This window comes from Nicotiana attenuata, chromosome 6 (assembly GCF_001879085.1).
Source record: "Nicotiana attenuata strain UT chromosome 6, NIATTr2, whole genome shotgun sequence".
Classification (NCBI taxonomy): Eukaryota; Viridiplantae; Streptophyta; class Magnoliopsida; order Solanales; family Solanaceae; genus Nicotiana; species Nicotiana attenuata.
Window position 1 is genome coordinate 83,942,808 of NC_031994.1, and position 27,454 is coordinate 83,970,261.

Consider the following 27,454-nt stretch of genomic DNA (forward strand, 5'->3'; position numbering starts at 1 on the left):
GGGGGGGGGGTGTTAGTAAGTAAAATTGACCATTAGATGTTCTCAAAAATCAAAGAAATGGACTGCAGATAAGCGGATGAAACTCTGCAGCACAAATTTTGGGTATGCTGTGTAAACGAACGAGCATATCAAAGTAGAGATTATGAAGACACATCAATGCTGAGAGATCAAGAAGATTTGATAATTGAACAACAGTTAATCAAAAAGCTAAGAAAATAAGCAGATTCAGTGTCATAAATATTCGTCTAAGTAAAATCATCTAATGTTACTCTGTTATGGTCAATTGCAAGGTATGGGACTTGAGTCCCACATCGGTATTGCAATGTGCTGATGTGGGGTTTATATAGCCTTGGGCTCTCCCACCTTAATAGCTAGCTTTTGGGTGTGGTTGTCCCTGGGTTGTATCAATGGTATCAGAGCCACCCACCGCCCTCCGCGCCATGGATGGTAACGTCGATATTGCAGTGTTCGCTCGGGGCTAGAAAAGTCTAGCGCACAGCCGTCGGGGACGACAGATGCGGAGCGTGGTGGTTTATTATGGTCCATTGCACGGTATGGGACTTGAGTCCCACATTGGTATGGCAATGTGCTGATGTGGAGTTTCTATAGTGATGAAATTGAGAAAAAGAGATGGCTTCTTTGTATTTCAATATATTTTACATCCTACCGATACATGCTTTTATAGCTTTTCAGATGACACATAGAACAAACTCAAGACACCACTTGTAACTTTTTCTTTGATGAAGTGTCGATCAATTCAACATGCTTTGTTCGGTCATGCTGGACTGGATTATGAGCTATACTAATGGCAGCCTTGTTACCACAATACAAGGGAAGTTTCCCTTTTTCAGACAATCTCAATTCCTCTAGTAGCTTAGTTCACACACCCTGGGCCATAGCTTTGTATTCTGCCTCTGCACTTGATCTAGCGACCACACTTTGCTTCTTGCTTCTCCAAGTAACTAAGTTTCCTCCTACGAATGTACAATAACCGAATGTAGATCTTCTGTCATCTAGAGATCCAACCCAATCCGCATCTGTAAAGGCTTCTATCTGGAGGTGACTATGTTTGGAGAACAGCGGACCTTTTCTAGGAGCAGACTTCAAATATCGCAAAATATGAGGATCTCGGGGGTCATGCATGAACTGACTCACCAGGCTGACTGAATAGACTATGTCTAGTCTAGTATGGGAGAGATAAATGAATCTTCCAACCAGTCTTTGATATCTTTCCTTATCAACTGACATTCCAGTTCCGCTTTGTAACTTGTGATTACTTTTAATGGGTGGTTCTATCGGTTTGTAACCTGTCATACCAGTTTCTTTCAAGAGATCCAAAATATACTTCCTTTGAGAAATAAAGATTCCTCTTTTTGATCTAGCAACCCCAATTCCCAAGAAGTTCTGCAATTTTCCTAGATCTTTGATTTCAAATTCCTGTGCAAACAACTTCTTCAATCGGGTCATCTCCTCTTTGTCATCTCCTGCCATTACTATGTCATCAACATAAACTATGAGAAGAGTGAGTTTACCCTTTTGATGTATTATGAAGAGGGTGTGATCAACGTTGCTTTGTTGGTAGCCAAAGGAGATCATTGCTTTGCAGAATCTTCAAACCAAGCTCTAAGAGATTGCTTTAGTCCATACAAGGCTTTCTTCAATCTACACACTTTTCCTTGACTTTGTTTGGTATCAAATCCAGGTGGGATCTCCACATACACCTCTTCTTCTAAGTCTCCATGAAGAAATGCGTTCTTCACACCAAAGTGTTGTAAGTCCCAACCAAGATTAGTTGCACAAGACAAAATGATTATGATAAAGTCAGTGTTTTGAAAAGCGAGCGCTTCGTCGCTTTAAGCGCGAAGCGAGGCGAAGCGAGAAGCTGTCGCTTTTTCCTTACTGAAGCGACACGACCAGCAGAAGCGATCGCTTCAGCCAAAAAAGCGAGAAGCGACCCAGAAGCGAGAAGCGCAGAAGCGCTCGCTTTTGTTAACAGGGGCCATTTTGAAAAAGAAAAAAGTTTGGGTCTTTCTTTTTGTTATACAAAACAGACCCCAAAGTGAAAAGACCTTCTTTGTCTTGCCAAAAAATTGAGCGTTAGCAGCNTCTTCTTCTCTCTCCTCTTTTTCAGCTTTTCTCGACCAGTGTCTGCGCTAGGGCAGGCGTTGGTTTTTCCCCCCTTTTATTCTTCTTTATTAATTTTAATATGTATTTTAGTTTATAAAATTAATTATTTTATATATATATATATATATATATTATTTTCAGTTTATTTGATTTGTTTAATGTGTGTTTCAGTTTCTAAAATTAATTATTACTATATATTATGTTATATTTTCAGTTTATTTGATTAATTTTATATGTACTTCAGTTTATAAAATTAATTATATATATATGTTATATTTTCAGTTTATTTGATTAATTTTATACGTATTTTCAGTTTATAAAATTAATTATTATTATATATATGTGTTATATTTTCAGTTTATTTGATTTTTTAATGGGTATTTCAGTTTATAAAATTAATTATTATATATATGTTATATTTTCAGTTTATTTGGTTAATTTTATATGCATTTTCAGTTTATAAAATTAATTATTATATATATATATATATATGATATGTTATATTTTCAGTTTATTTGAATTTTTTAATGTGTATTTCAGTTTATAAAATTAATTATTATATATATGTTATATTTTCAGTTTATTTGATTAATTTTATATGTATTATCAGTTTATTTGATTATGTATTTTCTTATATTAATAGGGATTTAAAAATGTCCCAAAGTTTTTGAATTGAATTTTTGGATTATTTATATTGTGTCTTTGTAATGTTTACATTATGTTTTTTAAAAATTGCGCTTCACTTCAATGAAGCGTGCGCTTCGCTTTGCGCTTCGCTTTGCGCTTCGCTTTTGAAGCGAGGCGAGCCCCTGTCGCTTTATTGCGCTTCTCGCTCTCAAAAACACTGCCACTTGGTGCCAAAGTTAAATCAACTGAAGTTTGGAGTGATGTGATTGAGAAGTTTGAAACAAAGTTAGCCTCTTGGCAGAGACAATATCCTTCTATGATAGTGTATTGGATAGTATTCCTACTTATCTCATGTCTCTGATTCCAATTCCGAACAAGGTAGTCAAGCAGTTTGATAAAATCAGAAGAACCTTTCTCTGGGAAGGAGGCAGCAAGGGTTACAAACTTCACTTAGTCAAATGGTCAAAAGTTACCATGCCAAAGCAACTTGGTGGACTAGGTATCAGGGACCTCAACATGCATAACAAGTGCATGCTTATGAAGTGGCTATGGAGATATTGTCAAGAAGGGAATACGCTATGGAAATAGGTGGTAACTGCAATTCATGGATCTCAAAGCCACTGGTGCACCGATCTGTCAAGAAGACCATATGGAGTAGGGCCTTGGAAATTTATCAGGAAACTTTGGAATGAATTCTCTACGAATACCTCTTTCAAGTTAGGAAATGGCATCAACATCAGGTTTTGGAAGGATGGATGGTTACAAGGGACTGTCCTAATGAATGAATTCTTAGACCTCTACCAGATAGCTAATGATCAAGATTCCTCTATCTCTCGGAATTGGCAAGACAATTGCTGGCAAATCCAATTCAGAAGGGACTTCCAAGACTGGGAAATTCCACAGTTGTTGAGTCTCCTGGCTAAATTAGAGGGATACCCAGTCAACCACAACATTGCTGACAATATTAAGTGGATGGATGGCCTCTACTCAGTTAAAGCAGGGTACTCTCATTTATGCTCAACTAATGAAATCATTGATAGATAGCCTTGGAAGTATTTCTGGAAGACAAGCCTTCCCCCAAAGATCATTTGCTTCAGCTGGATAGCCCTTAATGAATCTTGTTTAACACAGGACAACCTTAACAGAAGAGGTATGCCAATTGTTAACAAATGTTTTATGTGCCGGCAACATTNTTTAATGTGTGTTTCAGTTTCTAAAATTAATTATTACTATATATTATGTTATATTTTCAGTTTATATGATTAATTTTATATGTACTTCAGTTTATAAAATTAATTTATATATATATATGTTATATTTTCAGTTTATTTGATTAATTTTATATGTATTTTCAGTTTATAAAATTAATTATTATTATATATATGTGTTATATTTTCAGTTTATTTGATTTTTTAATGGGTATTTCAGTTTATAAAATTAATTATTATATATATGTTATATTTTCAGTTTATTTGATTAATTTTATATGTATTTTCAGTTTATAAAATTAATTATTATTATATATATGTGTTATATTTTCAGTTTATTTGATTTTTTAATGGGTATTTCAGTTTATAAAATTAATTATTATATATATGTTATATTTTCAGTTTATTTGGTTAATTTTATATGCATTTTCAGTTTATAAAATTAATTATTATATATATGTTATTTTTCAATTATTTTGGTTAATTTTATATGCATTTTCAGTTTATAAAATTAATTATTATATATATATGATATGTTATATTTTCAGTTTATTTGAATTTTTTAATGTGTATTTCAGTTTATAAAATTAATTATTATATATATATGTTATATTTTCAGTTTATTTGATTAATTTTATATGTATTTTCAGTTTATTTGATTATGTATTTTCTTATATTAATAGGGATTTAAAAATGTCCCAAAGTTTTTGAATTGAATTTTTGGATTATTTATATTGTGTCTTTGCAATGTTTACATTATGTTTTCTAAAAAATTGCGCTTCACTTCAATGAAGCGTGTGCTTCGCTTTTGAAGCGAGGCGAGCCCCTGTCGCTTTATTGCGCTTCTCGCTCTCAAAAACACTGGATAGAGTTCATTTTGGCAACAAGGGCAAATGTCTCTTGATAATGCACTCCATAAGTCTGAGTGAATCCCTTAGCCACCAATCTTGCTGTGAATCTTTCAATTGAGCCATCAGCTTTGTGCTTCACAGTGAAGACCCATTTGCAGCCAACTAACTTTTTGTTTGGTGGTGAAGTGACAAGTTCCCAAGTTACATTTTTTGACAAGGCCTTCATTTCTTCAATCATAGCTTGCTGCTATTTAGGATCTGCAAAAGCTTCCCTCCAATTCTGGGGAATAGACACAGAAGAAATAGACAAGGCATAGGCTCTATAGGAGGGAGATAGAATCATAGGAGACAAAATTAGATAAAGGATGTTTGGTGGTGCAAGATCCGACTCCTTTTCGGTGAGCAATACGTACATCTAACTCATTAGGAAATGTAGGTAACTCACTAGTAGAAGAAGGTTCAGCTTCGGGAGTTTGCATGATGACTTCTTCTATTCTATTTCTCCTTGAGTAAGTTTTCAAATCAGGTCTATCCAAACGTCTATTAGTCTCCCCCTGTATTCTGTCTTCCATTTTACTTTCCCCTGTGGTACTGGCAGTGGTTTCAACAATAGAACTCGAGAGAATCATCTATTCCCTTTTATAGTTCTCCCCCTGAAGAGGTGATGATGCAATACTGAAATAGGGCTTAGATTCTCGAAAGGTAACATCCATGCTGACAAAGATTCTCCTAGAGGGAGGATGATAGCTTTTGTACCCTTTCTGTGTTGGAGAATACCCAATAAAGACACTCTTAAGGGTTCTAGGATCAAGTTTCCCAGAGTTCCTAGTGTGAACAAAGCAGACACACCAAAATACCTTCGGAGGAACAGTATAATCATTCTTACCCTTTAATACTTCCGGAGGAGTTAGAAAATTGAGGGTTTTTAGTGGCATTCTATTGATGAGATAGGTAGCTACTAAAATGGCATCCCCCAGTAAGGTTTTGGTAGATTCGTGGTAAACATAAGAGATCTTGCCACTTCTAACAAATGCCTATTTTTCCTTTCTGCAACCCTATTTTGTGCACTAGTATAAGAACAACTAGTTTGATGGATTATCCCATAAGACTCCAAATAAGCACCAAAATTTTTATCCATGTATTCTGTGCCGCTATCAGTACGCAAGATTTTTATCTTAGCCTCAAACTGAGTGCATATCATCTTATGAAATGACTGAAAGCAAGAGAAAACTTCACTTTTGGCCTTTAACCAGTGTCTTGGATAGCGTGCGGCGACAAATAGAGACGAGGGCCTGCTTCACTGAGGCGAGAGGCGAGCAGCGAAGCGCTCGCCTTTTTAATGTGAAGCGACAATTTATACAAAAAATAAAATATCATATACATATAACTAAAAACTCAANATGAAATCCAACCCCTATATTTAGTTATTGATCGAAAAAATAAATGGCGTTGATGGTTGTTGAAGGAGAAAGAAGTGAAAAATCCAACCCTATTTTGTATTTTAATGGGTGTTTGGTCGTCGCCTTTTCTTTCTTTTTTTTTTAAAAAGCGCCGTTACACATCGCCTCGCGCATCGCAACGCCTCTCGCTACACAGGCAGAGGCGCTCGCCTTTCTGAAATCGCCACGCAACAGAGCAAAATGGCGCCGGCAGCTCGCATCACATCGCCTCACGCTATTAGCACTGAGGCGACCGCTATTTACAACACTGCCTTTAACAAATATACCCAAGTCACTCTAGTGCAACAATCAATAAAAGTAACAAACCATCTACTACCAGATAAAGAAACTGTTTGAGTAGGACCCCACACATCAGAATGAATAGTCGAAAAAGTAGTTGTACTTTTATTATCACTCAAAGGATAAGAGTTTCTAGTATGCTTGGCAAATTCACAAGCATCACAAAACAAAGATTCAAACTCAGTTCTAGAAAACAAACTAGGATATAACTTCTCTAAAGCTAAAAATGATGGGTGCCCCAATCGTCTATGCCACTATATTATTTCTTGGTTGACACCCTTATTTCCTCCAAAAAAGGCCTGACTATAGTATCGAGTTCCATCAATCCAATATAAGTCATCATGCAATCTACCACTGCCAATCATCTTCCTTGTTTGGAGATCCTAAAAAACACATGATCAGGAAAGAACTCGACACTATAGTTTAGTTTTTTGGTAATGGCGCTACAGACAACAGGAGGTTAACAGGAAACTCAGATGATAATGTAATATCATGTGTACAAACAACAGAACCTGTTCCAGAGACGGGAGTTAGGGAGCCATTGGCTATTCTGACATAATCCCCTTTAGAATTGAGAGAGTAGCTTTTAAAGCCTTTAGAGGAGCCTGTCATGTGTCTATTCGCACCAGAATCAATAATCCAAGAATTAAGGTGAGCATTAAAGGCAAAACCTGACTGAACGTAATTGGAAGTGGCAACATTAGAAGAGTCAAGTTTATTCAGGAGACAGCGAAGATGCTGAACTTCATCCAAAGGCATTCTCCAGAAGTAGTTACTCTGGATGTCTCCACATTTTCTGCAATATTAGCCTCAACCCCTGATGGACCTACACGTTTTCCTCCACGGCCCCTAGTTGGTCTACCATGTAGTTTCTAGCATGTCTCCTTTGTATGCCTTGGCTTTCCACAGTAATCACAGTATAGGTGATCTTTATCAGAAGTGAACGCCTTTGGTTGTTCATGAGACACATCTAACCCGGACTTCTCCATTGGTGCTGAATAAAGCATGACCCTTCGTCGGCTCTCTTCCTGTTGAACATAAGAGTATGCATCCTGAAGAGAAGGAAAAGGATCTTTATCGAGAACTTGAAACCTGATCTGATCATATTCTTGGTTCAAACCGGCTAAAAAACCATAGACCCTTTCCTTTTCAACAAACCGTTGAAAGAGAATTGCATCATCAGTACACTTTCCTTGGAGATCCTGATAGTAGTCAATCTCCTGCCATAACCCGCTTAACTCGGAAGAATATTCAGTGATAGTCAACTCGCCTTGCTTAGTCGCATGAATTTTATTTCGAATTCAGAGATCTCGGAATCATTTCCCTTGCGAGAATAAGTACGCTTGGCTAAATTCCAAACTTTTTCAATAGTGTCAAGCACCAAATTTTGTTTAGAAATTCGAAGGTGCATAGTATTCAAAAGCCAAGTCATAACAAGGGAATTATCAGAATCCCATTGACGGTAAGCAGCATCAGTCACAGCAGGTTTTTTCTTTTCTCCAGCAATATAACCAATCATTTTCCTAAATTTAATAAACAACAAACAAGCCCTTGACCAGGCAAGATACGAACCAGCACCGTCCAATTTTACCATACTAATACCATGTAAAACAGAATTATTGTTATCTACTGTTTTTGAGCCCCCCATATTTTTGAACAATCTGAAGCACACAAAGAAATTTCAGAATATAAATTCTAAACAGAAGAATCTGGTAACCCAAAAACAACCTTCAGAATCTGGAAAAAAGGCTCTTGGAGCTAACTAGTTACGCCGGACTTGTCTTCTGGAGTTCGGAAAAATCTAAAACTAGTTTGGGTAGGTCGTACAGTAGGTATAATCCTTCCAGTGATACCAGTTTTTGTACAGAACTAGCAGAGGGTGAAAAAAAGGCTTCGGACAGAAACTTTAGCAAGAAAACTATAAGAGAGAGGGAGAAAACTCAACCTATGGAACCCTAGTGTTGTAGAGGGAGAAAACTCACCAGGAAAAGGGCAGCAATGGCTCTGATACTATGATGAATTCTAGAAGAAGAGAAGGCTTCTTTGTATTTCAATGTATTTTACATCCTACTGATACATGCCTTTATAAATAAAGTCCTACGGCTATTCTAGGAAAGTAAGGGAGAAAACTCACCTCAAAAAGGGCAGCAATGGCTCTGATACTATGATGAAATCGAGAAGAAGAGAAGGCTTCTTTGTATTTCAATGTATTTTACATCCTACTGATACATGCCTTTATACAAAAGTCCTACGACTATTCTAGGAAAGTAAATAAATGAAAATAATGAGAGAATATTCAACAATATAATCTTCCTACAATCAAGCTATGCTACAATCAAGCTATAATTACAAATTTGATTCTCAGATTCTTCTCCTATAATTGAGCTGGTCAACATATAGCCCTGAGCTCTCCAACCTTAATAGCAAGCTTTGGGGTGTGGTTCTTCCTGGATTATATTATACTCCAGAATAACTTCATTGCATATATACATCCAAGAGTTAAATTTGATTATTAGATGGAAACCCAAATTTCAGTAGACAAACTAAAAGATACAGGCTTCCTCATGCAGTTATTCAAACACATGCCTACCCTTCAAAAATCACTGATATTCTACTCCAGCTACGGATGACCACCTGTCCTATTTCTCGTGCTTTCTTCAACCACAAGTATTGGCTTGTGGCACGTGACACAAGTGGCCACCTAACAAACGTCTTCCATGTTAAAGTTATATTTCAAAATTTTGTTTTTGGTCATCAATAGAGCGTTACTGATCACTACTACAATTTTTACTTTTATCTCAAACTCAAAGTGCTAGTTAGATTTCTTCTCTATATCAAGATGGGCCTGTTGAAGGCAATAAATGCCTATGGATGGGCGTGTGCACAAAGAGACTAGGCCACCATGGTAAAGATGGGGTTGCAGGTGGAGGGTTTGCAATGGTGGGGATGGGCAGAAAACGTTCCCACATCTGCTCCACTCCCAACCTACAGCCATATTCCTATCCATTTTTCCTCTGGATTCCATCAGTTTTCTTTAGAAAAGAAACTTTTGCTTTCTAACATTTCAAAGAGAAGACAGGCCTGTTGAAGGCAAATGAAAATACTGTAAGATGAGGTCAAGATAATATTTCAACAACACCAGTCAGAGACACTCTAAGTAGACTCGAGACTCTTTTCTTACAATACAGTTTTTTACTTTTATTTTTCATTTTTATTATTTTGTTTAAGTGGCTCAACTTTGATTCTAGCAGTTACGGTTGACATAAGATGAGAAGGCAGAAAAGTATGGGTATGAAATGCTTTATGTCAGGTAATTTTGTACCCGCTTAGCAATTTAGAAAGATTCCTCATCTACCTTGAATCCAGCATCAACGCTCCTAACAGCCAAGGTTCCAATAACATCATCAGCTTCAACACCTGGCACCTGCTTAAGAAACAAATGAACCTAGCATCTTGCAAGCTTAGAGGATTGATCTTTGACCCAGTACTCGACGAACCTCACCTCAATCACCTTGACAGACATGGCCTTAAGGGAAGCTTTCAAAAATTGAAGTCCTTGAACAATTGTATCAGGTGTTGGAGGACGATTGCTTTTGTAAGAGGGGTACATATTGTGACGAAAATTCAGGCCTATGCAAAATAATCTAGAATATTAGAAATGGAACTATTGACAAGAGAATAAAGCTTCAAATAATTTTGGCTAACACGTAAGACCTAAATTATCAATGCGATCTGCAATGTTATCATAGTGATTTATTAAAGGCCTTATCCCACAAAAGAAAAGACTGATAATTTAAAAGCAACACTTGCACTTTTGGAAGTTATATCTCCTATACGTACTATTCAACAATTACTACTTCCCTTTTCTTTAGAAAATTTACCATTACTATCATGCACATGTAAATTTCTTCTCTTTATAAGCCATGCACTTTCTATTATCTTGCAACAAGGAAGTTCGTATATCTGAAATCACATCAATTGGCAAACCATAGAAATAAAAGAACCTGCCTGAGAACAAACTTCATTTTCAGAACTGGAATAAATTATCCTATCGTTTCCGGAAAGAACTTTTACCAACGTGAATACCTAAGTTGTACACTAACATCAAAACTGTCACTGTTAACAATAGGTAAGTGCTCAACCAAGCCACTTCCAAATAAGAGCTTACATCTTCCCTCTCCTTCCAAAACAAAAGGAAGTGAACAAAAAAAGAAATTGAAAAGTGAAACAAACATATCTTCTCTAGCATCAAATTATTAAGAGAAAAAAAATTGACATTATGGTGCAGCACAAGAATATGACATGAATTAATCATCACGAAGATTCAGAAATTGATATACCGCATTGCAGTTTATGTTACGTACTTAGGGACAGTGTCCAACTGGGATAGGTTTGTAACAAGTTTTTATCTCATACATAAGATACTGTTGGAATCTCTAAAATCTCTAGCGTCCATCAGTACCAAAGAAACCCTCTCACTTGGCTCTCAACATAGTAAGCTTCAGAAAAGGACAAAAGAAGAAGAAACATAGAGAAACATACCTTTTGCAACCAAATTTTGTTTGGTTGAAAGAGATGTATGACCAAAGGGAAATCCTGTAAGGATTTGATTTGACAAACATTATTAAGAGAAACTCGCTTAGTCCCAGTTATTTTGAAAAACTTTCATCAATTATTGATGATGTGTAGATCAACGCTATGCTAGCAAAATTGTATCAAAAAACCGGTGTCCAAGAAAAAATCTCAAGAAAGAAACCTGAATTTCACAAAAATATATCACAAGAAGATATTTAACTGTTTAAGACAGAAGTTCCATTATAACTATCAAGAAATAAGTAAAAAGATAATACACACTATCTGCACCTAAGTTGCTCACACGGCAGTTTAGGTGCCACACCTGTATCGACACGACACTAGTATGGATGTGGGTATGGGATCCGTACCAGATCTGATCAAACAATTTGGTTACTTTGACCACGACGGACGGAAAAATTTGAGACAAGATACAATTTGATTCCCGAAATCAGAACCAAAACTAGGGTAAATTTAAAGAAAATAGCATACCTTATCTAGGAAATCATTTTTTTTTTCTTTTCAGGAAATCAATCTTTTACTTATCTTCAACTTGAGAATAAAAAAGAAATCCACACTTTACAAGCTATACGTAAGTATTCCACAAAATCTCTCGTATTATAGAGATTGTTTTATTTTTTTGAATTACTTTTAGACGGATCCCGCACCCGAATCCGTACTAGGATCTATATCCCCAAAATCTTAGAATTACATATCGAAGGATCCAACCTCTAAATCCGCACCCGTGTCTGAGCAACTTAGATCTGCACTTTATCGTCTGCACTAAGTAAGGTTCAGCTACTTGCCAGCCAAACTTTCCAAGGTTGCACTATGTATCTAAATTCTGAAAGTCATTGCACCTTACTATCATTATCAGACATCTTTTTAGTATCATTGATCTCTTTCAAAAAGAAAAGTGAGTACGGAAGCTAGTTGACTCAAAATCCAAACAAAAAGAGCTATCAACTTATATTATTGCAGCGACAGTAATGATCCACGATCAGATATGTATTCCAGCGTTTTAAAGAAAGTTAGGACTCATATCTTGATTTGCCCCGGTGTGAGGTAGCATTTAAATGCACCAACGTGGCCATGGGGACTTGAGTCTCATGGAACTAACACCTCGAGAAATGGGCTTGCCTCGTACCTGCTTTACACTTTGTGTTGTCCACCTCGTACGCCTCAAGAACGTCCTTTACATGTTCTATACGTTGGATTGTCCATTCTATACATCTCAAAATTTTCTTCTTCTTTTTAAGAATTCTTTCAAAGAAACTCGAACTTATGTGATATGTTGTTATTTTACCCCGCTAAGGGCTTAGATATGGAGAATTGAGATTGAGTAGTAGGCACTTTGGAGATAGTAATACCGGAAAAATATGGCACACATGTAGGAGGTTGAAGGACTGAAAACATCACTTTACTTATGGACTTGGGTAATGAGGGAGCATCATATAAGGATGGGAGGAGTTCAGCGGCAGCGCCACTTACATAAGTGGAATTGTATGTGAATTAGTTTCCCTAAGCGTCACCTACGCTTCGGTGTTTCGCATATCGAGTTAGAGGGAGTAACCAATAAATCAGGTATATGGAAAATAAAACAAGAGGTGCAGCATGGGATACCTAAGATTCAGGAGAAACTTACAAAACTGGGTGGTAGAGGAACTACAGAGAATGATGGAGGTACTCTACATATAGAATATCACACAATTAGATCAGGATTTAAGAAAGTGGAAAGGAAGAGGAAATGGCTTATTTTAGGCGAAGTCCTTTACACCAGGCTATTGAAGAGGGAGGACTCAGCAATACCTATACCTATCAGTTTGGATTGTCAGAGTAGATAACTAGTCACTTTTCTTTTGTCATTTCAAATCTTATCTACAAATAAAGCACTCTCACTTTTGTAGAGCAAAATTTTATTGCCTTAGATCACAACGCAAACGAGGACAACATTCTCGTTTGACTTCGAATTTTGGGTAAAAAGCTAGAGATAACAAAAATACAACAATTATTTAGAGCTTAAATGGTCAAATGCGCTTGCGAAGCTTGGATAGTAAACTGTCAACCTACACAGTAAAGATGAATTTACCATGGTCCTTCCGCGATGACATAAAAAATGTGTTAACTTGTCCTCACAATTCATATGAACCTTGTGAAGAAAGTTTTAAGAAAGCAAAATAAAGGGAAAATGAGGCAATAATTCCAATAGTAGCTGGAAGAGCTTTTCTTTTGCTTTCAACATGAGCTCAATATCAAAAAATAAAAATAACAAGTTAAAAGGGAAAATCACTTCTTTCCTTCATCCTGATATAAGGAATGACGACTGAAAATTTGAATTGAAGTCACAAATTCTGAATAACATACTGCTTTTCATAAATAACATTTCAGGATTATAACTATATCAAATGCTTTAAGAAGTACAATAACAACAGAGAATTGTGTCGATAAACATGAGATAAGCAAGGAAAAACATACACCAAAACTGCATAGGCTCTGTCTAATCAAAAAGTAATACGCATGAAACGATGGCGATGCAATTAGAGAAACTCTGCCAAAAGCTCAAGACATAATGACAGAGACGAAAACTGAGAATGGTCAAAGAGAAAGAAATGATACAATAACAACTCTTACCGTCATGATCAAAAACAACCTGCAAAGAATGCAACTTAAGTTAAGAGGATGAGACTATATGTCACATTAAGTGCGCAAAAGAAAATGAACAAAGAAATTGCATAAAAGAAGTCAAATGAAGAAGATATTATGAAGAGACTCCCATCCAGCGACAAAAACTATGAATCGGCCATCTAACAGAATTGAGTTCAGCTCCAAAGAGAAATTATGTGGCGTAATCCAGGGGACAAACCCGTGAGATCTTTTGGGCCAATTCGAACAATATGTGTCATGAGCTTGGGTTGTGACAAATATGGTATCAATGTGGCGCTAACCTCACCGAGGACACTAAGCCCCTTAAGGGGGTGTATGTGACGCTGCTGATTTTTTGGGGGGGGGGGGGGTTCAAAAAAAAGGATTAGCAAGCTTCTAGGCTGGCAAGTTTTTGAAAAACGAGGTACATATGACACTTTATGCAAATCCAACATCAAAAAAAGAGAGAAGAATGAAGTGTTTTGTAATACATAACACGAGTTCACATGGTACTTGCGCTTTTCGGCTCGATGATGGTATAGCTAGATCATTCTGTCCATTTATATTTTGGGTTGTGCTTTACCATGATACCATTATTTGAAATTCATTCTTTTATTTTGTGATTTGTATAAGTAATCTATTAAATGCCGGAAAATATAATTGTTTACCCTGTGATAAAGGAAATGGTTCCTTTTTTTTTCTTTTGATAAGTAGGAAATGTTTCCTTTCTCTTTCATATCATCGCCTTCAAACATTAAAAAGTCTCCAGCTAAAGGTTAAAGCATCCATTTGGCAGTAAATATAGTCAATCGACATCTACAAAGGCCTAATTACATCATAAAGACATCCCAAATTTCTAAATTTTAAAAAAATCCCAAAAACAAAATAGAAAAGAAGTACTGCATATGAATCCTTGATCATCATACAGTAAACCTTTTCCTGGACAGAATTTTATATGTCGAAGGATACAGATTTCTGCATCCCCGTGAGCTTCACATGGAGAATATAGGAACTGATGGACAATACTCACTTGAAAAGCGACATCAAGATGAATCACAATGAGATAAGTTAGTTTGATCTTTATTATCTTTGATGATACTTGGCTACATGATAAGTGGTGTATGCTTGAAGAAGTCACTGGAATGAACACTTGATTGTGGTTGAGTTGAACGTTACTATCATTTTAGTTGTTTTCCCCCACATACTTGATATATTAATCACATGTCACTACTTTTGCTGGATGAAACAAGTGTTAAGTGGTGTGAAAGGACTCTTTGTCATTCCTTATTGGTGATGTGTGGATCTATCATAAGTGTATTTTTTTATGATAATCGTAGTGTCCATGCCAACTTGCGCACATCGTGGCTAATTTCACGGGATACCTGCTACCTCCCACCAGCAACAGGTACCAGTTAACTTAATCCACTAAGGCTTGGACAGATGGGAAGAAATCACCTAGTACTTTTGTCTCCGCTAGATTTGAACCTGAGACCTATGGTTCTCAATCCACTTCATTAACCACTAGGCCACACCCTCGATGCTCTATCACAAGTGTTTTTATATGATGATGGGAACAAATATGGTTAAAGAGTTTTTGTTCAAAGTCACGTTGGCTAGAATAATTTGTAGTCAAATGATTCTTATGAAATGTTCTGAGGCTTTACACCTTGTGTTCTTTTGATTACAAGTCAATATTTGGGAACAAATCTTTTTTGAAGGAAGGGAGATGACTATAAATAGATCATGAGTATACATTATTTGAAAAGACCCGGGAGCTCTACGAAGAGTTGACCGTCTTTGATTGCGGGTTTGACCAAGGGTTGATCACGGTTGACCACGTTAGATCAACATTAGAGACTTGAGAGAGATCATACATTGTCCATATACATGCCCCATTGCCACACAACCCATTTTACTTAGTTTAGGCTTTTCCTTGTTTTATGTATTTGGACTTGGGCCTTAGCCCATTAGCTTACTTAGCCAAATGGTGAGTCTTTTACTTTTAGTTTTTGGATGATATGTTTATGTGAGTCTCTTAGGAGACCTTATTGAGTTCTTGAAGAGCTCCTTGGATTGCCATTGAAGGTGTAGATCTTCTTTGGCAATCTTCTTCTCTTATCTTTAATATCTTTGGGTCAATTATTACGTAATTAGGATGTAATTAGTGTTATAAACTAATTGTAGCCTAATTCTATCAAATTTGGTATCAAGATCCTTATCATTCTATATCTTCTTCCTCTATTTCCTTTTTTCTTTTTAGGATTTCTCTTGTTTGCTATTTCCTCCGTCGTCATTTGATATAGAGAACCGGGACACACCAATGCACAATGTCACAGGGCGGTCTATGAGCATCTCGTATTTGATTTTGCTTCAACTTCATTAAAATAGATTCCAGCCATTCTTTCCCTTTTCTATTATCAAGTAATTTGCAAAGCTCGTGACAAAGCTTGATTTGTGTAGAGTTGCGTGTGCTTATTCTCAGTTGCCGATCAGGACAACATCAAGGATGGAGAAAGGTTCATATTTATACCATGCCTATTAGGGATAAAATATGCATTTAAGTTGTGCCTGGTCTTGACCATCTACTAAGCTTGTATGTATGACGTAATGAGGTATTATGGAAACTATTTTTCCAAAAGGCTCCTTGAGTTCCTGCATTTGAATGTAAGTCTGGCTTGGGCCCATGCAAAATATGCTTTGCGTGGGCTGCTACATCTAGTATTTAACTAAGTCTACACCAACTACCACCGAGAAGGATGTTCATTAAGAGATGGAGTTTGACGATTCAAATTAGCAAAAAGCATCACCAGAAAAATCTCGACATTCTTTTTTTCTTTTGATAAGTCAATCAAAATTTTACGAAATAAATATAGATTATTGCCAATACAAAATTATAGATATGCCTTAGCTCATTTACTCAAATTCTGCAACTAATACTAGTGAAGATACTAGTTACTCGGACTTCCTCCACAATCACTATCAACTCAAACATAGCATACAAGTATAACTAAGTGGGATGTAGATATGCAACAAGCATTTCCTAGCGTCTTCCCGCCAAAGACTAGAATATTGTTTCTCATATATTAAACACCTTTTGGAAAGATTTTAAAGTTCTTGTGTTGATTTGTATTACTCCGTCCATTCCAATTTATGTTATTGTGTTTGATTGGGCACAAAATTTAAGAATAAAAGAAAGACTTTTGAAACTTATGGTTTCGAATCATAATACAGAAATTTATGTGGCTATAAATCATCACATTAAGGGTAAAATAGGAAGTTTAAAGTGAAATTATTACTAAATAAGTAAATATAGAGACTTATCATTTCTTGAGACTAACTAAAAAAAATAGTGTGCCACATAATTGGGACAAAGGGAGTATCTAATTATGATGAAGTGGGATCATATCAGATAAGATAAGTTAGAGAAGTTTCTGATAGAGTTGATTCGTATTATCGGATTAATGACCATATGAGAAAGATCAGAAGAGTTAAGAAATTTTTGAACTCTTAGCGATTATATTGAGATTAGAATTATCTCTTAATTCTAGACTATCTAGAATTAATGGATTATTTTTCTTTTTATTGATCTTTTTTCCTATAAATTGTATGTTGTTTGAATAAATAAAACATACTATTCCAATACCAAAACTTTCATGGTATTAGAGCAATAGTTGTTTCTTCATCAGATCATTAAAACAGCCTTTACTGGGCAAAGAATCCCCGTGGCAACAACATAAGTTGATAGTTCTGTTAGTGCAATCCCAGCTGAGACTACCATGAATCAAAGCAGATATTCTTATCATTTATCCATCTCATTTATCCTCTCAACTAACATCCCATAAGTTGAATGGAAAAAGTTATCTAGAGTGGACACAATATGTTTGATTAGCGATTGATGGACAAGGAAAACTTGGGCACTTGACCGGTGAAAGTCAGGAAACCTGAAGCTGGATATCCAATGATGAATGCCCGAAGGTTCAAGAACTAATTGGTGATTGCGTGGCTTCTAAACTCTATGGAACAAACAATAAGCAAACCATACTTAGTTTTGCCCACTACAATGGATGTATGGGAAGTTGTTAAAGAAACCTACTTTGATGTAGAAAATGCTTTTCAAGTTTTGAATTAAAAATTAAGGGTGTGTTTGGTACGAAGGAAAATGTTTTCCATGGAAAATGTTTTCCATGAAAATGTTTTCATGGAAAATGAGTGGTTTTATCACTTATTTTCTCTTGTTTGGTTGGTAAGTGGAAAACATTTTCCGAAAAATATTTTCTATTGTTTGGTTAAAGAGTAGAAAATAGTTTTTTTTAGGAAAATATTTTTTATGCAACTCTCCTCACCCCTCCCCCTCCCCCTCCCACCTCCTCCCTCCCCCACCCCTTCCCGAAGTCTCTAAAAATTGACACAATCTAAAGGAACTAATGTGATGCTTTACTTTTTTAACGCAAAACCCCGTATTTTCGAACCCGTAAACTTTATAATTTCTAAACCCGTAAACTTCCAAACACATAAAAATCTTAACTCATAATTTTGGAACTTGTAAAATTTTGAGCCTTTAAATCGATAAATAATAAAATTAAAAACTAAAAAATATATTTTAAATTTTTTTCGGGGGGGGGGGGGGCAGTAAAACGAAAAAAGACAAAAATTTAAATTACAAAAAAAAAAGTAAAAAAAAAATTGTGCCGTGGGGGATGGGGGGTGGTGTGCAGAAAAAATGAAAAAACAGAAATTTGAAATTGGAAAAAAAAAAATTTAAGGTAAAAAAAATATTTTTTTAGCGGGGGGTGGGGGGATGGAGGGGTAGTAGGGTGGATGGTAACGGAAAAACTGAAATTTAAAAAAAAACCTTTTTTTGGAAAGGGGGTGGGGTGGGTTGGTGAGGGTGAGAAAGGTTGAGAAGGAGCTTTGGAAAATGTTTTCCCTTCTTTTGATAAGGAAAACATTTTCCTCCAATTGGAGGAAAAATGAATTGATAAGGAAAATGTTTTCCAAAACATTTAAGCCAACCAAACATGGGAAAATTGGAAAACATTTTCCAGAAAATGTTTTCCTTCATACCAAACACACCCTAAGCTTTGGAAAGCTAAGTAGGGAGAAAGACAGGTGACCATCTATTACAATGAAATTGTTTCATTTTCGCAAGAGTTAAATCAATGCTACAATGATGAGTGGGAGTGTCCTACGGATAGTGTGAGAGGAATGAAAAAGGAAGAAAATGAGAGAACTTATCTTTAGAACTTACCTAAACTTAAAGGTAAGCTTTACAAAATGGTTATTAGACCGACTATGTTGATAGGGCAGAGTGTTGGCCAGTTAAGAACTCTTAAGTCCAGAAGATGAGAGTAGCAGAAATGAAGATGTTAAGATGGATGTGCAGGCATATCAGGACTGATAAGATTAGGAATGAAGATATTTGGGTCAGGATCGGAGTGGCTTCGGTGGAGGACAAAATGTGTGAAGCGAGGCTTGGATGATTTGGGCATGTGAAGAGGAGAAGCACAGATATCCCAGTAAGGAAGTATGAGAGGTTGTCCTTGGTGAGTCTAAGGAGAAGTAGAGGTGGGCCAAAGAAGTATTGTGGAAAGGTGATTAGGCAGGATATGGTGTTGCTTCAGCTTACCGAAGACATGATCCTTGATAGGAAGATATGGAGGACGAGAATTAAGGTAGAATGCTAGTAGGTAGTCGAGAGTGTTTCTTTCCCATACCAGTAGTATTAGTGTTAGTCTTGTATTCTGTTATTGTTAGATATCTATTACTGCATGTCGTTCCTTTCGTTTCATTTTCTTATTATCTTGTTGTTATTCTGCTTGTTGCTAATGCTTTCTTTGCATCTTTCCTTGAATCGAGGGTCTATCGGAAACATCCTCTGTACCTTCAAGGTAGGGGTAAGATTTTCGTACACACTACCCTCCCCAGACCCCACTTGTGGGATTATATTGGATTTTTTATTGTTGTTGTTGTTGTATCTATTCCTAGCGGGACTAAACAGAGAATTTGATGAAGATCTCAAATCCTTGGGAAAAAACCTTGCCTTTTTTGCATGAAACTTTCTCAAAAATAAGAAGAGAAGAAATAGGAGCAACATTAGGTTGAAATCAGATCCTAATCCGGATCCAAAAAGAATAGATTCTTCCACACTTGTAGCTGCAAAACGGAGATGATGACAAGAAGAAGAAACCCTAGTGTGATTTTTGTAAAACGCACTAGCACACCCGCGAAACATGTTGGAAAAAAATATACGGGGAACCTCCAAACCGGAAGAAATAAAAGGGTTGACAATCAAGGCAGCCAAGTATTCCAAACAACCAGCAAAGAGCTTGGGAAAGAGTCGTCTTCAAAAGTGGCTCCGTTCACTGAAGAGCAACTAAAGCTCTTGCACAAGCTTCTTGAGAATCAACTCTAAATCCGTAAATAAAGTCCTTCCAATCCCTCTTATTCTTTTGCCCAAACGGGGTATTGTACCCTTTATTTTTTCTAAGTACTCACTCCAATGGTGTAAGCTCCTAAATCTCGATTCAGGAGCTACCGAGCTAGTAACATATGACAGAAATTTTTCATTTTTTTCTCTACTTGCTTTGTGCAGGGACAAGAAAATTCGGACTGCTCATAGATCTTTTTCAATTCGAATAGCTCATAGATCATTTTCAACAATTACCGGGAAAAGGAACTATCAAACTGACTCCTTCCTTGACCCACTTTGATGTCCTTAATGCCCGACGTTGACTTGCCATCTTGTGTCAGTTTAGTATCAGTTATAAAATTAACCCAATCACTCAATTATCGTGCAATATTTGACTCATTTTGTGGTGAAGTTCAGAGCAAGGTCTTGAAGAGGATGATTGCAATGCTAGGCAATCAGGTGGTCTTTATTTTCTTGAGGATAACAACAATTCAGTAAACAATAAATCTATTTGTTTGAACTTTGTTTTTACTGAGAGTAAGTTTATGTTTTGGCATTGTAGGCTTGGTCATCCTGGCTTTATTATCTAAAGCATTTGTTACCTCAATAGTTCACGAACAAAAGCCTTTCTATTTTTCAGTGTGACTTTTGTGAAATGGCAAAACATCAACGTTTTTTTCCGCTCATCAATATCATGCCTCAAAACTATTTAAGCTAATCCATAGTGATGTTTGATGACCGTCTAGGGTTTTAACAATTTATGGAAAAGGATGGTTTGTGAATATACTGATGTGATCACTAGGCTTAGCTGGGTTTAGCTAGTGAAAGGTAAAAAAGGTGGTCGAGGTTTTTTATGCTATGATTGAAACTTCAATAGGAAATCCAAATTATTAAGAATCATGGTGGCTAAGAGTTTTTCAACGAGCAGTACGGAATTTTTTAAGAATAAGGGAATAATTCATCAAAATTCTTATCGTGACCCTTACCCCCCCCCCCCCCCCCAAAAAAAATAGGTTTTTCGAGAGGGAAAAAAGTAGGTATTTAGTGGAACTGGAGCCTTAATATTTATCGGGAGAAGCTCTTCTAACTGCCGCCTATTTAATAAATAGGATGCAATCTAAGGTTCTTAGTTTTATAACTCCCTTCAAAGAGAAATTTACTACATCTAGGCTAACTACTGATTGGCCATTAAAAGTGTTCGGGTATAATAGTTTTGTTCACAACCATGATCATACTAGAGCAAACTAGAACCACGTGCAAGAAAGTAATTTTGTAAGACATGCCCAAAGTTAGAAAGGGTATAGTGTCATCTGTCATGATCTAAAAACAAAAAAAGATTGAGGTTACTATAGATATTACATTTTTGAAGCCCAACCTTTTCTTTTGCCACTCGTCTGCAAGGGAGAAATTTGTAAAAGAAGATTCTTTTTGCAGTGACGAAGGAATGAGTCAAAACCAAAGAGATCTAATTTACCTGATAAACACAGGTGAGGTAAATGTGGGTGACAGTAATCTAGGAAAAATAAGGAATGGATATGTGATATAGGAAAAATAAGGAACAAAAAATATTGTAGATAATAAGGACCTGAATTCTGAACATACAAAATCAAAGCGTATCTGATTAACAAAGAGAACGTTGAACATACTAAAGAGCAGCCTGTTACGAGGAGAAATGTGGGAAAAGAGACCAAGAACTCTCAACATGGTCGGGCATCCACTGGAATAGTATATTTTATTCATTCACAGAGTTTATAATTTATAGGAAATAGCCAAGCAATCAAAAGAAAAATAATCCCTTCATTCTAGATAGTCCAGAATTAAGGGATAACTCTAATCCAAATATAATCCCTAAGAATCTGAAACTTTCCTAACCATCTGATTCGATATGACCTCATATGATCATAATTAGATAATACAAATCAACACTCCCCCTCAAATTGGTACATAGATATCCAACATGCCTAACTTGCTCACAACACCTTCAAATCTCAGGTTAAATAACCCCTTAGTAGAAATACATGTTGTGTGTTGGCACAAATAGTAAGCACACACTTCCTTGATGAAATGTCTATCTACCTCATTATGCTTTTTTCTATTATGTTGAACTAGATTATAGGTTATACTTATGGCAACTTTATTGTCGCAGTACAGCTTTATCAGTAGAGTCATAGGTCTTCGTAGTTCCTTTATCATTTCTTAAGCCAAATCATTTCACAAACTCCAAGAGCCATGGATCTATACTCCGCTTCTGCACTGCTTCATGCCACAACACTTTGCTTTTTACTTCTCCATGTCACGAGATTTCCCCAAATAAATGTACAATACCAAGAAGTAGACCTTCTATCAGTAGAGGACCCTGCCAATCTACATCCACTATATTCCTCAAACGCTCCTTTTATCACTATTTTTGTATAACAATCTTTTTCTCGGTGAGCCTTTCAAAATATCACAAAATTCGGTAGACAGCCTCTTGATGCTCTTTTCGGGGAGAATGCATAAACTGACAGACTAAGCTTACTGCAAAAGCTATATCAAGACGAGTCTGATAGGTAGATTATCTTCCCTACCAATCTCTGATATTGGCCTTTGTTAATCGAATCTCCTTCTTTATTCCCGAACTTTACATTTGGATCAAGAGGAGTTTCTACGGGTGGCACAATCTCATTCCTGTTTCTTTTAACAAATCCAATACATATTTTCTTTGAGACACCATTATTCCTTCCTTTGATCCAGCCATCGCCATGCCAAGAAAATACCTCAAATGTCCCAAGTCTTTGACTTCAAGTTTTGATGCTAATTAATCCTTTAGGTTCTTCATTTCAGTTGAGTCATCTCAACGTAAAGTATGATGTCATCAATATACACTATAAGGATTGTTATTTTTCCTTGTATTGAATGTCGAATGAACATTGTGTGATTTGCTTGTCTTTGAAAATATCCTAAGCCCTTGACAAACTGAGCAAATTTGTCCAACCAAGATCTAGGAGATTGCTTTAGACTATTGGTGTACAAGCGATGCAATTGATGCATTCCCAATAAGAGCGCTGATCTCCCTGCGTAATTCAAAGTTATACATGGAGTTGGCTAAGTTTCATGAAGTTCTAACACCAATAACTTCATATCGTTAGTTGAAGTTTGATAGTCAATATAGAAAGATTACATGGAGAAGGCATGGTAGAAAGTTGAAACTTAGAAAGTGGGTTTTAGTTCGACCACATGCTAAGTTTTCTTACAACGTGAAGAAGCTCTATTATAAGCTAGCGAAGTGTAACTTGAAACCTGGTGAGCATTGGGTTTATTATAGCAAATCTTACGCCATTTATGGAAGCTGTTAAACTCGAGGACGAGTCTTTCTCAACCAGGGGAGAATGATGCAAGATCAAGAAGGCTAGGAATTCAAGAAATCCAAGAAGTCCAAGAATCCATCCAAGATTAAGATTTCTTTTCCTTGAAGATTAGGATTTCTGATTTCTTGTCCTAGTAATTTAATTCTTATTTTAGTAGGATTATATTCATAGTTCTAGTCAAACTAGGATTGTTAGCTGGTATAATGGTATCCCATCCTTACTAGAATTCTTCCTTTCATCTTACATTCTTCTAACGTGAGTTTGAAGAACGCTTTCGTTAGTTTTGTGAAAATTTTAGCGGGGTGCCTTTGTTTTTCTCATTTCTTTGTACTTGAGAGGTGCAAAACCTTGAAAGTACATCAAGGAACGATAAAGAAGTAAAGATGACAACAAAAATCCTATTGGCTAATACTGAAGAATATTTTGACATTAATATAAACAGAGAAGAAAAGGTGCTTACCACTACGTGTGAAGGAAGAAACTCCAGAACGTCAATAATCTGCAATATAAGCATGTTGGCTAGATCAATATATGAACTACAAATAAAAGAAGACGACTGCTGTAGATCTATACAGTAGATCCAAACTAATTCAAGCAACTACAGGAGAGCTAAATTAGCAAGTTGCTTGAGTTAAAATAAGCAATTTAAAGTTTTCTGGGAATTCTTAATTTCTGGATTCACTACATTGTTTTATGAAAGTTCACCCTGGTATTAAACAAGCATGGAGGAGTTCCTTAAGACGGAAAACATCTTCATTTACAAAGGCGTCTAAGGTTTAAAGGGTAATTGCGCAATGTAGATACGAAATTGCCTAACTTTGCCCATGTTAAAATATCACAAGAAACATCAGGAAGCTAAAGGAGCAAAGACTTACAAGTGACAATGCTGTAAATATAGTCAGTACCCAATCTCCATTGCCATCAGCGTGTGAAAGATGACCGTGGTGCAGTTTAGCTGCTCAAAACATAAAGAAACAATTATCACTAAATGTAGAAGATTTCACCAGACATGGAGAGGAAGAACACATGTTCATATCTAATGGAATTATCTATATTCCAATAAGCTCATGATAAAAGGTCCAGCATTATCAAGTTAGCAAGTGAAATAACACAAAATTCTAATTCGCACTAACTTTACTCCTCCCTTGTCAAAGTGATCTATAATTTGCTTCTTTCAGTTTTCCAATTCAAGAAGCTTAGCTATGTATCAGAAGCAAAATATGCATACTCATTGATGTCTTAGGAAAGGGTAAATTACTGTAAAAACTGTATCAACATAAACCAAGTAGAAGAAACTTCCGGCGTTGTAAGTCAGTCTGGCAGTCAAGCACAAAAAAGCCTTCAACTTATGCCATCTAGCAAATCGGATATGGCTTAAAAAGAAATTCAACATAATAGATGAAGTTGGACTGTGAGTAAGTACATTCTAAAGATGTTAAATTGTCATCTTTAAATCATTTTGCAGAAAGCCTCATCAGCTAATAGAATTTGGATCACGTTATTACAGTCCCCCGCAAATAGAAAAAAGAAAAAAGATGATACGGAATGAGAAATGAAGGTTAGAATAGGACGAAGAGGGAAACGACAAATTAGCACTTCATAGGTCTATTAATTATGATAACATACTTCATGTTGACAACTTGCATTTAAGAATATTAACTTTCCGTCAACCTATTTTTTGAGATTCTGGCCTTAGAGCAATGCTTTACACCAATGTTATATCAATATGTGAAATAATTGATATTAAGCTTTAAGCAATGCACCATCACCTCAAGATTTAATTCTAAAGTCATAAGAAAGAAGAGCAAATTCCTCCATGATATGCCTGTGAGCTCTCTCTTGTGTTCTACCAAATACCAAGCACAAACAAACCCAAACCTCAAGTAGAGACCTCAGTACAAAATAAAAAGCAATTAAAGAAGCAAATTCTGATAAAGGCACATAAAAAAGAAAGTGATTGATAACTCAAAATGACAGTACCATACTTAAGAAATCTTGTTTCTCTTATCCACCCAAAAACAAAAAGGCCTCTTGCTAACGCTTTTGCTTTTCTTGGTTTGGGCCTTTGATCCCATACAATCCTCCATATATAACCAAAGGTTTTTGTTCTTCCTATACCCAACAAATACCTTGTCCAGAAAAAAGGAAAGAGAAAACAAAGGAAAAGGAACTTTTTATATATAAAAAGGATTCTTTTCCTTTTTCAGTTTGATAAAATAAGTGTAAAATTCCTTTTCTCTTGACCCACCTGCTTAGTGATTAAAGTAAATAGGCTGATGTTTCAACCTCTGTTCCATTTATTTCTTTATATCCTCTCACATCAGACATAGGACAGAAAATGATCTTCTTCACTTCTTTCTTCATTTTTATTTCTCTCTCGTGTTCCTTCCTTTCTCTTTGTTTCCCTCTTCTCCAAATAACCGGTTAACAAAAAAAAAAGTATTTCTATGCAAGTTGCAACACGAAGAAAACAAGTTTCACCATGACAAAGACTTTTTTCACAAAATAATAACTAATGTGAAGGTAGAGGCTCCTACGGAGAGTATTTGGGACCGTCAAAAAAACTGGGAGCCTGAGCAGGTAAATGTTGCTCCACTATTGATTAAGAAACTTTCAAATTTGTAGTTCTATAAGACCTAAAATCTACTTCAATATACTGAAAGTGTTTAAATATTGTATAACAATTTCTCCATTATTGGAAATTATGGTTATCAAGAAAGAAATGCAAAGCAAAAGCAGATTTTATTGGTTATATACAGTTGATGCTTTTAGATCTAATACATCACAAATACCCACAATCAATATCCAAAGTAGGATGAATACGACAATCAATGATACAGAGAAAAAACATACCAAGCAGCCGGTAATAAGCTCGGTAAATTATTGAGGTTCCGTCAATGAGCATGACTCTGCCATTCGAAGTATCAAGATTGGGCGACTTAATTTGAGTATGGGGAAAATCAAAAGGCACATTTCTATGTAACACTTGCTCTGATTCAACATTATTAGCAGAAGAAACGGCTCTGCAGTAACCCTGACAAATTATAATTAATAGCCAATTAGTGCTTTAATGTTGAAAAGTACAAGGGACTGAAGATAAAGACTAATGGAAGCTTTTTCTAATTACCCTATTAAGAGGAGATGTCGATAAAGAACAAATGGGATGTAACTTTCTGAAACGGGAAGAAGTGAAATTGCCACTAGGCGACAGAGCAACCCATATATTTTTACTCCCTAAGTGAAAGAGAGTCCTCAAACAATGTGACAGTTGATGACATGCCATGTGCTCTGAAACTTGCTCCCTTATTACACTTCAACTTCAACAAAATGCTGTGAAAATCCAGAAATTAATAAGTTAAAAGTTTCGAAGATAACATTTACAAATATTCAAAACGTTTCACACTATATCAGCTAGTGAGTGCATACTAATTGACAACTATATATGCTGTACAATCACAACTATAAAGTTCAATAAAATTTTCTGCGTACTGATGAAGTAGAAAAATTTAGGTTTGGACCCATTTGAAAATAGCAAATGAATTATTTGTAAATCCACCACAGTAATGAAGAAAAAACAGAGTAATATATCCAGCAGGAGCAATTGAACTTTCAAAGGAATTTAATCTCACCTTTTTCACCTGGGATATCTGCTTTACAAGAGCAGAGCCATTTGGATTACAGACCGCGAACAAGGTCTCTTTCTTCTTCCTTCCGAGAAAAATGGTCCTTATGTTCAGGGTAAGTTCAAAAATAATACGTACTAGTGAACATTTTTGGTATCTATTACTAGTAAATATTAGCCAAATAGGCAAATACACAAGCGGCGCCTCAAAGTTGCCACTATTTTTTATTTTGCCACTTCAATTAAGGTTTGTTCTTATTATAGGCTCATACGGAAAAAAAAGTATTTCTCGTGTTTTTTGTACTATAT

The 27,454-nt window shown here is 35.9% G+C and overlaps 1 protein-coding gene across 3 annotated transcripts in view; it reads right to left on the reverse strand.

The window, feature by feature from the left end:
* The window catches only part of LOC109227343 (DNA polymerase I), a 58,008-nt gene extending 30,657 nt beyond the window's left edge, over window positions 1–27,351 (reverse strand). Inside the window, exons 1-9 of one of the 3 annotated variants that reach the window (XM_019392468.1) lie at window positions 27,153–27,351; window positions 26,651–26,853; window positions 26,377–26,557; window positions 24,399–24,478; window positions 23,984–24,022; window positions 13,756–13,774; window positions 11,095–11,148; window positions 10,055–10,182; window positions 9,908–9,976 (exon numbers count right to left, since the gene is read on the reverse strand). In XM_019392468.1, coding sequence (XP_019248013.1) covers window positions 9,908–9,976; window positions 10,055–10,182; window positions 11,095–11,148; window positions 13,756–13,774; window positions 23,984–24,022; window positions 24,399–24,478; window positions 26,377–26,557; window positions 26,651–26,806 — 726 coding nt within the window. In that variant the 5' untranslated portion in view covers window positions 26,807–26,853; window positions 27,153–27,351. The remainder of the gene's footprint in view (window positions 1–9,907; window positions 9,977–10,054; window positions 10,183–11,094; window positions 11,149–13,755; window positions 13,775–23,983; window positions 24,023–24,398; window positions 24,479–26,376; window positions 26,558–26,650; window positions 26,854–27,152) is intronic. The other 2 variants (XM_019392467.1, XM_019392469.1) reach the window with 2 other exon arrangements.